Consider the following 15,749-nt stretch of genomic DNA (forward strand, 5'->3'; position numbering starts at 1 on the left):
TTCAAAATGGCAATAAGTTGTCTCGAAGCTGAACTGTCAACAATTGGACCATCTGAAGGAAGCAATCGACCAGAAGCGCCTAGCTTTGGTCAATAGGAGCGGAATTGTGTTCCATCTGGATAACTCCAGGCCACATCGATAGTGACTCGCCAAAGGCTCCGAGAAAGTGTTGGGAGATTCTTATGCATCTACTTTATAGTCCGGACATGGCACCACGTGATTACCATCTGTTCCTGTCCATGGTGAACAATTTTGGTGGTGAAAAGTTCGCTTCAACAGAGGTTTATGAAATTCGACTGTCTCAATCTTTGGTCAATAAGGACAAAGACTTCTATGAGTGAAGCATAATGACATAACCTTCAAAATGGCAATAAGTTGTCTCGAAGCTGAACTGTCAACAATTGGACCATCTGAAGGAAGCAATCGACCAGAAGCGCCTAGCTTTGGTCAATAGGAGCGGAATTGTGTTCCATCTGGATAACTCCAGGCCACATCGATAGTGACTCGCCAAAGGCTCCGAGAAAGTGTTGGGAGATTCTTATGCATCTACTTTATAGTCCGGACATGGCACCACGTGATTACCATCTGTTCCTGTCCATGGTGAACAATTTTGGTGGTGAAAACTTCGCTTCAACAGAGGTTTATGAAATTCGACTGTCTCAATCTTTGGTCAATAAGGACAAAGACTTCTATGAGTGAAGCATAATGACATAACCTTCAAAATGGCAATAAGTTGTCTCGAAGCTGAACTGTCAACAATTGGACCATCTGAAGGAAGCAATCGACCAGAAGCGCCTAGCTTTGGTCAATAGGAGCGGAATTGTGTTCCATCTGGATAACTCCAGGCCACATCGATAGTGACTCGCCAAAGGCTCCGAGAAAGTGTTGGGAGATTCTTATGCATCCACTGTCCATGGCGAACAATTTTGCTGGTGAAAAATTCGCTTCAACAGAGGTCTATGAAATTCGACTGTCTCAATCTGTTGTCAATAAGGACAAAGGCTTCTATGAAAGAGGCATAATGACATAACCTTCAAAATGGCAACAAGTTATCGAACAAAACGGAGTATATTGGTTCTAAATCAGATCAGTCTAACCATAGTAATTAAACCCTTGTTTTTCATGCAAAAATGATGGGTTTCTTTTTACTGCACATTAAATAATCCTTACATAATTCTCCTTCATGTCATTGTTTACGAATTATCGAAAAAATTGATTCAAGTATCGAAGTATCTTCGTCATTGTCATTACAGAAATCAACTGGCGCATTTGGCCTCAGACGAACTTTGAAACTTTCAGATTTTTCCTTCATTTCTTTCGAAAAATATACGGACGGATGTACAAACCGACACACAGAATTGACTCTAACTACAGATTCTTCATCAATGCAAAAAAACTCCACGTGTTATGTAAAAGTTCAATACAAAAGAAACTTCAACCACAGAAAATTGAAAACGCTGTGCAAACAACCCACATAACCTTAAATTTGCACACTGTACGAATTCGCTGTATAGACTGGAATTGTTAACGAAGTAACAAATAATTGACGTTGGCGAGCAGCTCTTTGTTTCTCGAATTAAACCTCCTAACGAACACTAATAACCGCTGCTTCACCATATAGATAATTATCCCGATGAAGAAAATAATTGAACACCGTAAAAGGAGATTATGTATTCAATTATAATAAAACGCAAGCGGTTCATGGTACACAAACAGAACAATTTGACGGCTCACATTCGAGATACTGGCTTTTGAATTCGCTGTAGGTAATCAAGATGGAATAACTTATTATGTAGTAAGAATATATGAGGAATTTAACGAATACTGGTAAATATTTACATACCTACAAGCAAAATTAAAATTGGTTTTTCATTTCTTAGAATTTTGAATTTCGAAAACGATTGTTTGAAAATCATTCTTATCTATATATAGGGTGTTTTTTTTTTCGAGGTATATGACTTTAAGTTGGCATTACTGTTCAAGATGGCGACCGACTTAACAGCTGTCAAGTGTTTTATTCTCAGTTTGGTATGGCAATTCATCATGAATAGACTCACGCCTGAACAACGCTTGCAAATAAAGCAATTTTATTTCGAAAATATTGGTTCTGTGCGGATTACGTATCGCGCACTACGTCCATTTTATTTTGTTTAGCGATGGCTACGTCAACAAACAAAACTGCCACATTTGGAGTGAAGATAATCCTCAAGTGTATGTCGAAACACCGTTACATCCAGAAAAACTGACTGTTTGGTGCGCTTTATGGGCTGGTGGAATCATTGGTCCGTACTTCTTCAAAAACGATGATGGCCAGAACGTTACAGTCAATGGTGATCGGTATAGAGCCATGATTACTAACTTTTTCATTCCAGAATTGAACAACCATGATGTCCAGGAGCTGTGGTTCCAACAAGACGGCGCAACATGTCGTGCCACAATCGATGTATTGAAAGACACGTTTGGTGACCGCCTAATTTCACGTTTTGGACCAGTGAATTGGCCTCCAAGATCTTGTGATTTAACACCGCTAGACTACTTTCTGTGGGGCTATATAAAGTCATTGGTCTATGCGGATAAGCCACAAACCCTTGACCATTTGGAAGACAACATTCGCCGTGTTATTGCCGATATACGGCCACAAATGTTGGAAAAAGTCATCGAAAATTGGACGTCTAGATTTGATTACATCCGAGCCAGCCGTGGCGGTCATATGCCAGAATTCATATTTAAAATGTAATGCCACAAGATTATCTTCATGTCAATCGAATAATCCATCGTTGTTTTATTGCAATTCAATAATGCCTTCAAATTATCATTTATTTGCATTCAAAACAAAAGATTCCGCATTATAAGCACAAAAACCATGACCTAATATATTGAATGGTTAAAACCTGTTCAAAAATCATTTCTCACGGCTTCAGACAGGTACACAATGATTCTGCACGGTTATAAACCAACGAAGTCGAGTCCCTATGAAAAGACAGGAAATACACAACTGTAAAGGTCATTTTTAAATAAATCTATTCGACTTGAGCGTTTTAATTTTTATTTTGTGGAAGTTTACTAGTTATTCACAATCGTAGAAAAAGTATAATGTAGGCATAACACGTGCGAAAACCGCAATATTTACCAGCCTCCGGCTCGTGCCGTTAGACTTCCTCACTCGTAACTCGTAAGAACTGTTCGATTTTTCGCACAAGAAGTACAATATATCTACAATTATCTTAACGATGCCAAAGATTTATTAATGGAAATATGTAACGTTACAATTGCCCATGAGACTCTAAGGACTAATTTCTATGGGTGGTTTGGCTTATTTGGCAACAAAACTCCTACCCAGGTTTTTACAAATTTAATAAAATTAAAATATACAATGATCGATCCTTTTCACTCCAAACAAATAATAAAATAGAAACTTAACTTAAAACGATTTTAAATGAGTTACTCTGCTACTAGGATGGAACCTCTTCTGTAAATTATCTTCAGCCTTCTGAACACCAATTCTTATCAGGAAGCTATAGTACTCCAATCCCCATTCAACGAAGTTGATGTGACAATGCCAGGTATTTCGCAGGTATTCTCTCAGATTCAGGAACTAAAGTGGTCTAACATACGTACTATTCCAAATTCTGTATCTCAAGGAAGTAGTTCTTGATATCTATCAATCCCAAGAAAGGTTTTCTTTGTTCTAATCCCACGGGAGGTTTCTTCATTCTAATCCCACGGGAGGTGCGAGAATCCCGACACAATTCTCGCCGATAAATAAGATTCCGAGTCTCAAATTAAATTATTAATGACTGAAATCTAAATCTCAGGTACGTATTCTTGCTGAAGTCTCAATAATCATTGAAAATCTTTCAGAAGATTCTCTCCAGAAACGCGCATCTGCGTTCCGACCGATAGTACACGATATGATACGATTAATTGACAAATTACCGCGTCTTCAAAAATTCCAGTAGCGTAACATGGAATGAAGCGTGCAAAATCGTTGCAAATAATGAAAGTAAATCATTAAAATATCCGAACTACAGCAAAGTGAATCATTCAAATACAAATTGGATATAAGGCAAATCTATGCCAATAAAATTATAGTAAATATCAAACAGAAGAAGATAAAATTAGTCATCAAAGAACACAACTACCTGACCAGAACAAGAAACGTCAACTATAAAAGACAGAGGGCAGAAAAAAGAATAGGACAGAGAAGTTGCACATACCTAGCTTCTAGATTGTACCCAAACGTGCCTACGGAAATAAGAGAACTAAGAAACATAAAGAAATTCAAGAAGGAAATAAAGAACTGGTTGACTTCAGAAGATAGATCCATGATACATAGAATAATAAATTCAACATAAAGAATAACTATAATAATATGATAATGAAAAAAAAAAAAATTAAATATGAATTAAGAAAAATGAAAATATCCCGATTGTGACAGATATTCCCGAACGTGACTGTGATCCCGATGAAGACGAAATATATAAAACGGCGTGACGAGGAGAGGAAGCTGGGACAGAACAAGATTTTTATTTTAGTATTTTATAAATTTGTTTTAGTTAGAGTGAAATTTATTTTAAACAACTGTAAACAGCTATTATAAATAACTCACAGTTTTTCCTAGAGTTTAAACAATCAATGTAATATTTGAATAAACTCTATTCTATTCTATTCTATTATTCTATTCAAATACAACGCTATTTTACTCACAATTTTCTGAAAACCTTGGATTTTCCTTATTGTGGTTAAAAATTTGAGTGTCTGTACATATAAACAATTTCAATTTTGAATTTCAGTGAAATTTATTTTTATTATTCTGACAATTCTCAAATCATTCCTGAAAAGCATTTTCAGCGAACAGATATCAGAGACTTCTTCCAATTAAAATAATAGAAGAGTTCCCAAAATGGACCCTTGTGGAACCCCCGTATATATTTATATGGCATAATTCACATTGGAATAAACACCCATTGATTCCTCTTAAAATACATAAACGCGTTTTTTTCAATATCCAATGGTAACCTTTTATTGGAAAACCCTCATATGACAAACTCACTGACACGCTCTAATGTTTAAGATTTTAATTAATGATTTGAATTCTTAAATCGCTGTAATTTGGTCTCCGTGAAATAAATTTGTTTTCAATTCGGTAAATTTCATTTCAAAGTTGCAAATTTCCTAGAAGAATTATCTATGATTGTTAAATGTTTCTCCATATCAAAATCAATATTTATAGTAGGTATATGATATTTGTGCACAAATAAATCAGTAATGAAAGACGAAATAATTTCGACAAGAAAACCACTGTTGTGTTTAGTTCAGTTGGGTTCATTGAGAGGGAACAACACCACGTGAATGCTCAGCTCAAAACGAAATTATAGATTTTTCTTTTAAAAATCACTGACTTTTACAGAGTTTTCAAATAATTTCTTTGAACAATAATCTACTCTGTAGTATTTGAATATTGTATTTAATTTGCGATTGCAAACAAAAATGACATTTATAAAAGTTTATTGAGTCTAATTGATAAGGTATCTAATTCAATATAAATATCAAAAAATTGACAACTTTGTGTGAATACAAAAATTCCGAAACATACGTCTGTCTTTATATTAATTTAGTTTTTCAATTCCTTAACCGTTTACTCAACTCGTACAGTTTCAGTTATTTTGAATTTTTCTTTTGGTTGGTTATTAATCTTGCCATTTTCAGAATTGTAGTTGTGTTCCACGACAAAAATAAACTACATATATTATAAAGATATATTATTGTGAAGCAAATGGACACAAAGTTGTCAATTATCTGATATAAAAAGAATAAATTTGGTAATTTTTCGTTTTTCGTAATAGAATTGATTATATGGGTTCCGTACAAGGCGCTGATGTATTTGAAAAATATTCGTAAAACAAATCCCACAAAAAAAACTCTGATTTTTGAAAATTTTCTTTACTTCCTTCCGTCGAAAGTTGGAACTATTGTAATATTCCTAACTTCTACTGATCACTCAATCGTTTTGGCACCACTGCACATTATTTTTGCCCCTCTAGGCAAATATTGATAGATCACGAGAATGCCACATGACGGTGAACCCTCTCAACGCAAGTAATTTCAGGGAATAATAGAATTTGTATCAAAAAACTCTCTATTTTAACCAAACATCACTTTCCATCTTCAACAAATCCACACCGAACACGTCGTTAATATTCCCCCTTTATACTCGTATTCCCCATAAACAGTAATAAAATCGGGAGCTCACTAAAAAACAAACTTCCTTTCGACGAAAGTTGGAATTATTGAAATATTCCTAACTTCTACTGATCACTTAATCGTTCACCGCACATAATATTGTCCCTCTTCCTCTGAGCAAATTTTGACAGACGCAAGATATTTTAGGGAAATTTCACGGAAAATGCAACCTCTTATTGAAAAAACCTTTATTTCAACCAAAAATTCCTTTCAATCTTCAACAAATCCACACCGAACACGACGTTGGTTAATATCCCTTCTTAATCCCCGCATTCCCAAACGCAATGAAACCGGAAACTCTCTCGAAAAAAAAACAACTCCCTTTCGACGAAAGTTGGAACTGTTGTAATATTCCTAAATTCTACTGATCACTCAATCATTCTGGCAACACCGCACATTTATCACCCTACCACTAGGCAAATATTGACAGATCACGAGAATGCCACATGACGGTGATCCCTCTCAACACAAGATATTTCAGGGAATGATAGAATTCATATTAAACATTTTCTATCTTCGACAAATCCACAGCGAACACGTCGTTAATATCCCCCCTCAATCCCAGCATTCCCCATAAATAGCAATGAAATCTCTCGAAAAAAAAATCAACTTCCTTTCGACGAAAGTTGGAACTCTTGTGATATTCCTAATTTCTACTGATCATTCAATCGTTCTGGCAACACCGCACCTTATTCTTTTCCTTTCTCGTCTAGGCAAATATTGACAGATCACGAGAATGCCACGTGACGGTGATCCCTCTCAACGCAAGATATATAAGGGAATAAAAGAATTCGTATAAAAAAACTCAAACATCACTTTCCATCTTCAAAAAATCCACACCTAACGCGACGTTCGTTAATATTCCTCCTCAATCCCCGCATCCCCTATAAATAGCAATGAAATCGGGAAATTTGTCGAAAAAAAAACAACTTCCTTTCGACGAAAGTTGGAACTATTGTAATATTCCTAACCTAACTTCTACTGATTACTCAATGGTTTTGGCAATACCGCACATTATTTTTGTCCCTCCTCCTCTGAGCAAAGAATGACAGATCACGAAAAGGTCACGTGATGGTGATCCCTCTCAACGTAAGATATTTCAGGGAATAATAGAATACGTATTAAAAAACCTTTATTTCAACCAAACAGTCCTTCCCATTCTCAACAAATTAACACCGAACGCAACGTTCGTTGATATCCCCGCATTCCCCATAAATAGTAATAAAATCGGGAACTCTTTCGAAAAAAGGAACTATTGTAATATTCCTAAATTCTACTGATCACTCAATCGTTTTGACAACACTGCACATTATTTTTGTTCCTTCTCGTCTAGGCAAATATTGACAGATCATGAGAATGCCACGTGACGGTGATCCCTCTCAACACAAGATATTTAAGGGAATAAAAGAATTCGTATAAAAAAACTCAAACATCACTTTCCATCTTCCACAAATCCACACCGAACGCGACGTTCGTTAATACCCCCCTCTTAATCCCCGCATTCCCCATAAATAGCAATGAAATCGGGAACCCTCTCTCTCTCTCGAAAAAAAAACCAGCTCTGCAGCCGCGAACGGAAGTCGCTGCGCTCTAATACCAGCTCTATCATCGCCGGGCGATATTTTACTCACCGATTTCTGACAGCCTCGCAATTTCCTTAATCTGGCCGGCGGCGTTCACGGTGGTGAGCAGGCCGGCAGGGGGAAGGGAGGGTGAGTTGATCAGCTCCGGCTGCTGGATCCTCTGCCTGGCCACGGCTATCCCCACCGGGATGTTACCTGCGATTGATAAAAAATATCACACTTCGTTTGGTCCTTCGAGCGCGGATCGACGGATGGCTTTTTTATTTTTTTGGGGTGTGGGGAGTTTTAGGGGATTATGGGGTGTGTTTTTTGTGCGTTTGCCGATTGATTCTGAGGCCGACGACGTGTCAAGTAATATAAAATAAAAAATTCAAGGAGAATATCGAAGCAAAATTACCTAATATTTCCATGAACAAAAACCTCGACATTTTGGTTGTTGATATAAACTGATCACGTTTTCAGAACTATGGGAACTTCAGGAAAATTGAAAAAAAAAACTAAATACTTCTGTGAATACAGATCAGATCTCATTGGGATTTTGGTTGAATATATTAAGTATTATGTTTTTGCATGCCTCAAAAAAAATTTCCAGCTAACCAATTAAAAAACCTGAGGCGAAGGTTTTTATTTCGAAATTATTGTACACGACGATATTATCTTAAAAGAAAAAAAAACATATTTCCTATCTTTTGACCAACTATTGGTATTTCTTATGAATTTTAATAGTTACGAAATTAGGATTATTTTCATTTCACTTGTAATGAATGAGAAAAAAATTGGCTATAAAAAAAAGCGATTGTGGAAGATTGAAGGCTATTTTGAAAGAAATGACAAATCTTTCTACAGAAAATTAGAGGAGTATTGAAAAGTTATAGGAACGTTGGAAGATGACTATGTTAACGAATAAAGTCGAATTTCAAAAAAAAAATTTGTATTGATTAGGCCCAGGACTTTTTGGGTGAAGTGTTATTTGTGGTCTTCGAGTGCAATTGACGCATGAACGACAAGCTACTGACTGCAAGTCATTGATTACACTAATTTTTCTTCTCGAATTTGGAAGCATTCAAGAGTTATACCGGTTGAACGTTTTTGATGAAATGCATAAATGAATAGACTTAGCACAATTTCCAAAGTGATTCAAACTATCCAAAATATTCTACATTCACACTGAATGCATTTACAGTCATTCACGAAAAACCTTATACCTATCGGGTGTCCCAAGGTGAGTGGCCTATTAGATTATTATAGAAACTATTGATGGTAAAGATTTCAAATTTTGTGGATAGGTATTTGGCCATGTAAGGTACATTTTTGAAATAATTTCACATTTCCAGTGTTGCCGGATGTACAACAATTTGGCAACAACTTTGTTATTTTGAATGGGACATCCGGTATTTCTATTTTTTTTATGATACTCCATAAGATATTAAATCTATTCACTCTTACTTTTCCATCCCTATCTTTGACGGTTTTTGAGTTATTAATTATTTTTCTAAATTTTAGGTCAAATTGGCGTATTACGAAAATGACTCTAGCTCGCTCAATATTTGAGATTTAAGTCAGAAATTTTGCAAGTCGTTAGATATTGATCTGATCTGTGTCACTGCTTTTGAATTATAGTTGTCAATAATACAGGACGCACCAAAAAAAATCATCAATTGCCAAGTTACAAAATTGTAAAAAAGTCTATTTTTTCAAATTAGACCCCTAGTATATTTTTCAATTTTTGGAATCAGTTCAACACATTCTACAATTCTTCTATTCACTTACACAGACTTTTTTACAATTTTGTGACTTGGCAAATGATGATTTTTTTTGGTCCGTCCTGTATTATTGACAACCATAATTCAGAAGCAGTGACACAGATCAGATCAATATCTAACGACATACAAAATTTCTGAGTTAAATCTCAAATATTGAGCGAACTAGGGTCATTTTCGTAATACGCCAATTTGACCTAAAATTTCGAAAAATAATTAATAACTCAAAAACCGTTGAAGATAGAGATGGAAAAGTAAGAGTGAATAGATTCAATATTTTATGGAGTATCATAAAAAAAATAGAAATACCGGATGTCTCATTCAAAATAACAAAGTTGTTGCCAAATTGTCGTACATCCGGCAACACTGGAAATGTGAAATTATTTTAAAAATGTACCTTACATGGCCAAATATCTATCCACAAAATTTGAAATCTTTACCATCAATAGTTTCCATAATAATCTAATAGGCCACTCACCTTGGGACACCCGATATATGTTATTTGGATAACTATCAAAAGATGTTTTCCCAAATGACATATATTGCATAGAGGAAAAATAGTACGCCATTGAGATATTTTAAGCTACACATCTCTTTGAATTTCTCGTTCAATCAGAAATAAACAAACAAAAATTGTTTTTTCATGGTGCGCTTTTTATGCAAAAAATAACGCGTATTTTTCAGATCTTTAATAAATTATCATTACATTTTTCTTGATAATGTATTAAAGTTGAGATGTTTTATTCTTCTCCCATACGAAGAATATGAATGAAGAATGTTTTGTCACGAATTGAACGAGCACTTGAAAATGGATTTTGAATTTGAAATATCTCCTTCTTGAAGCACCACCATCTCAATGAATGTTGCCAACAATTATAGGTTTCCCAGAAGAAAACTGCCTACAAAATTGTGGGACGAGTCTGACCAATATGAAATGTGCAAATTGGCAGATGATTTCAATTGTTTTTTCGCAAATATTGCAACAGGAAACCTTGCAAGATCTGGTATTACTAGGCAGGAAAATTTGAAAATTTCCACTAAATCTTTCTACTTGTTTGAGGTTTCGGAAGCGGAGATTGTCTCGGTTGTTGGTAGATTGAAAAATAAGAATTCATGCGGACACGACGACATTCCCATCAAAGTTATTAAAAAGCATATAACAAAAATAGTCCATCCAATCTGTTATATTATTAATAGTGCTTTTAAAACTGGAATTTTTCCGGACATGTTGAAACTTGCCATAGTGAAGCCATGTTTTAAAAAGGGAGATATTGACGATTTTTCAAGCTATAGACCAATTAGTTTAATAACAGCTTTCGCTAAGATATTCGAAAAAATCTTAGCGAATCGTCTAATAAAGTTTTTCACCAAGTTTAAGATACTTTCGTGCAGACAACACGGTTTCATTCACGGTCGTAGCACTGAAACAGCAGTATTTGAGTTATAACAGATGATCATTGATTCAATCGAAAATGATAAGATACCCGCTGGGCTTTTTGTAGATCTTTCTAAAGCTTTCGATAGAGTAGACCATAAAACTTTATTAATGAAACTGAATAAATGTGGAATTAGGGGAACAACACTGGATTTATTGAAAAGCTATTTATCTGATAGAAAGCAAAGAGTGATGTTGGATGGGGTAAATTCAAAGTTTCTATCCTCAGAATGCGAAATCACTTCAGGAGTACCTCAAGGAACTATACTAGGGCCAATTTTGTTTCTAGTTTATATTAATGACTTGCCGGATATTTTTCAGGAATTGGGGGAACATGTCGAGAATGACGGATTAGCTGGGGGTGTAATAGAATCCTACATATACGCAGATGATACTAACGTCATAGTAAGTGGAAATGACGTAGTGAGTGTATCTAACAAAATAACGAAGACCATGAGTGGGATAGAGAACTGGTGCTGTGACAATAATCTTGTGCTCAATACATCGAAAACTAATATCGTGTTTTTCAACAACATACGATCGAACATAGTTTGTCCGAATCATATATTTCACCACGATCAGACTATACAAGTAAGCCCACAAACAAGAGTACTGGGCATTATGATTGATAAAAACCTCAATTGGGGTCCACACTGTGATGCCCTTATAAAAAGACTAAATATCGCGATTTACTCTCTTAAAGTCCTGAAATATCAAATTGACACCACGACATTAAAAACTTTATATTATTCGAATTTCCAATCACTGATGTCCTACGGAATTATATTCTGGGGTGGTAGCTCACAAGCAGAAGGTATATTTATTGTTCAGAAGTTAGCATTAAGAACTATGTTTGGAATGAAATTCAGGTCTACATGCAGGGGCATATTTAGGAGCAATAACATAAAGACACTCCCAGGACTTTATATATTCAGAGTTTTGTTATTTTTCGTCAAAAATAATAATTACTGGGATGCATACAGGAATTGTAATAATACTAGAAGAATGTTCTCATATTTTTTTCCTGCGCATAAATACTCACTTACTGAACGCAGTGCAATGTATATGGGAATTAAATTATTTAGTTATCTTCCTAGAGAAATTAAGATCATTAAAGATATCAAAGCCTTTCGAAAAGCCCTATCTCAATTTATATTGAAATGTGAACCTTATTCTATGTATGAATTCAAGGTATTCTGTGATACATACATGATACATACATAATGATTTTAGGCAATAATGTGCCAATATGACTTGTTTCCATTCTATTGTCTATATGCTAATAATTCTGGAAATAAACAATACTATTATTATTATTATTATTATTATATCCGTACCATTTTTTCTTTCAAAAAATTGATAGCAATAAATGAACAATGAACACTTTGAATCTCAAAATACAAAGCACCTGCGAACAAAATTTAAATAGCAAACTTATTTTTTTTTATGCAGATTCACTCCCTGAAGTTTATCCCCACTAATTCACTAACGCACTTTATGCGTTGATTCCATTTTTATGAAAATATAAAATAGAAATCTGCTTCATTCTATTCAAGATCTGGCAACGTTTGAAACATGGCAACGCTGCGCCCGATTAATGAGATTTTCAGGGTGCGTAGGTGATTCTGGAGTGGTTCTGTCGCGCGTGGGTTCCGATGCCTGATGTGAGGAATTTGGGGTTGTTAAAGGGTGTTATTCGTTTGTTTATTGCTATACGTGGGTGGATAAAATCGTGGGATAATTCTTGTCCGGCGAAGGATTGCATTGTTGATTTTTACTCGTCGATGCTGATTAATTTGAAAATTTCAGATTATGCAATTGTATATTTTTGTACCACTAATACTACTAGGACGGTATAGTATATCCAGAGTCACCTGGGGGAAGCCAGAATATTCGACTATACAAGGTTTGCCCAAGTCTCTAGCAATTCAATTAAGGCCAGGGAATTCATTGCCTACCAGTACTGTCAAATAAACCCCGATATTTAGCAGATGGAACCAAAATTTGTAGATTTGGTTGTTTCTATTGGCTAAAACAGTCCACGTTCCGTCCGGGTGCCAATTTGGTTACTTTCATTGGCAGTAGCTACGCACATCTATCACCTCTTAATTATTTCTCATGACTCGCATAGACCAGTGCGGTCCGTAAGGGGGTTGATGAAATGAGCTTTTTTACTAGGTTTTAGTTCGTTGTGACTGATTTTTATTTTCTTGATGAAGAATATACGGAGTCACTTGAAGTATGCCAGAATATTTCTAAAAAACAAGAGTTCCAAGTTTCCAGAAATGTATTAGGGAGCATCAGGGAATTTATTGTCTCACCAGGCCTTCAGAATAAATCACAGTATGCTGGTTATTTATCTGTCGAAATAGTATGTATCGATTTGGTCACTTTCATTGCTCAAAATAGTAAACGTGCTGCCGCGTGATAATTTGGTCGCTCTTATTGGTGAAAGTTGTGTTCATCTTTCACATCTCATCGATAGATATGGTTTGGAGAGTTATTAAGCGCCGTTTGAGAAAATTTAATCAAACACCGATCAAGAATTCTACAGACATCGAGAAAATGAGGTCTTTAATTTCGACTATGACGTTTGGCAAAATTCTGTGGCACGTATTGAAAAAATTGAAGATGAATCTTTTGCGATCAAATTTGTTCCTCCAGTCACTTTCCCAAAGTCGGTAATGATTCGTCGAGTTCTAAAGAAAATTTTGCATTCTGAGGACCGTTATACCACTGAGAAAAAGATTGTTGGTGGAATACGAAAAGCACTAGGTGAGATTAACCAATATACGTTCCACTACATCTTCTGATCAATTTTATCAATGTTATTTTTAGTTCGGTTTACTTATCTCCAGACTAAACATTTAAAATTTTATCTAAAACACTTTCATGCGCATTCCTTGCTAGTATATTATAAGTCGATAATATAGAATAATCAAATTATACCACAGTAGAATAACATAGTAACCTTAATATGTGAAAACAAAAGCTATTCACGTCGCGAATTATGTGAAAGAATCGACATCAGAGTTCAATACAATCGTGTTAATATTATTTTCAACTCTAGAGTTTGAAAAGCGTTTGCCCATTGATGCGGCATGAGATCAAACGAATATCGGGACTATCTTTTTTCTGGAGTAATTCAAGTGAGATTGGAAGAACTATACCATACCAGAGGATATTGCACGCCTTTGGATTGTTCTGAATCTTAGTTACGCCACCAAACGGTTTCATATAATCAAGATTGACAATTGAAATTAGTCCGCACATTCTACAATCATCTATTAACATGTAGATAACGCGTGGGGAAAGAGGAATCGACTCCAAAATATAGGAGGGAGACGCATGATGTTTCCATCAGCTGACTGGAGTTACAATATAGATTTGATTGGTTCTAAATATGTAGAACCAATCAATACAATTATATCATTGGCTGAAATTCAAAATTCTCTCTCCTCTCCTTGATGGAGACTCAACCTTTCTCCCTTTAATGTTAGAGCCAATGCTCTCCACTGCAAGATCCCCAAAGTGAGCATCCACGTATTATTAGATCATTGGCATACTCAGTCGAGATGACATTGTTTTGACATGCCTGATATAAAAAGACAAATCTTATTATCTGCTTCCTTCTCTTGGTAGCTTTCTTTAGAGGAGAACGTTTGTTCTGAGATTGTGATTATATCTTTCGGAATTGTTTAATTTCTTAGAACTATTCAGTCCCACTGAGACTTGAACTTTCTTTCACTGGGATTGATTCTTTGACTACTGAGACATGAAGTTGTACATCAATTTTTCTCTTGAATTCTGAACAATTTTTTCGCTGAAACTTGAATTGTTATCGAGAATGAGAACTGCCCAAGAATGCATCACGAGAGACTTGACATTGAGAAAACTTTGTCTTCGGTTAAGATTGGCATTCTGTTTAGAAAAGAAGGAAACCTTATTTTTTATAACCTGTTAGAAAACCATTGGGTTCCCTGTTAATATTTTATAGACTGAAATGTTGAATTGTTATAGTCCTTACTAATTGGTAGTTGATCATGATTGAAACAAGTTTTATACTTATTATATTTCAACTACCAAAAATATGATGATGTTAACATTTTGGGGGTTAGATTGTGTATTCGTACAGTTTCAAAATTATTTCCTCATCATCAGACACTGAAGATTTTACAAATGATACATAGTATTTATATGGATTTAGGTATAAAAGGTGATCAGGTGAAAAATATGTCAATGACCGTTATGCAAAATTTGCAGAATTTCCGGTATTATTTGAACACGTTGAATATTTTAGAATAACACATTTCTGTTGGTTCATTCACAATTGCGAAACTATATTATATCTATTATATTCACTTCTCTATACATTTAGATGGATTCTAAATAGTTGAGTATCCTACCTTTTGATGCCACATGAAAATTATACATTTGGAATCAATATTACCATTAACTATATCTTGTTTCTTAGCTAATATTAACGTGTATCACTGCTTTCGATAGGGGGCGCTAAGTCAGAAAGAAGTTCATTGTTTTGTTCATTTTACTGCGAAATTTCAAATGTAATGATAGGATTTTCTTAACAGAAACAGAAATCCCATCACATTTGCATGAAAACACCTGAAGGTCGCAAAGCGATAATTTCATGCGTTCTGAAGTTATGGCCGAAAGAAGATATTCTTCAACTAATGCACTGCGAAAAATCAAATTGTGTTTTAAGTTCTG

At 35.1% G+C, this 15,749-nt stretch overlaps 1 protein-coding gene across 5 annotated transcripts in view; it reads right to left on the reverse strand.

The window, feature by feature from the left end:
• The window catches only part of LOC123682980 (protein winged eye), a 186,377-nt gene that overhangs the window by 33,031 nt on the left and 137,597 nt on the right, over positions 1-15,749 (reverse strand). For 4 of the 5 annotated variants that reach the window (XM_045621842.1, XM_045621843.1, XM_045621844.1 and 1 more), the window contains one exon: positions 7,875-8,021. The exons of the other annotated variant lie outside the window; for it this stretch is intronic. In XM_045621842.1, the coding sequence (XP_045477798.1) occupies positions 7,875-8,021 (147 nt within the window). The remainder of the gene's footprint in view (positions 1-7,874; positions 8,022-15,749) is intronic. 5 annotated transcript variants of the gene reach the window in all.

The sequence above is a fragment of the Harmonia axyridis genome, chromosome 6, assembly GCF_914767665.1.
Source record: "Harmonia axyridis chromosome 6, icHarAxyr1.1, whole genome shotgun sequence".
NCBI lineage: Eukaryota > Metazoa > Arthropoda > Insecta > Coleoptera > Coccinellidae > Harmonia > Harmonia axyridis.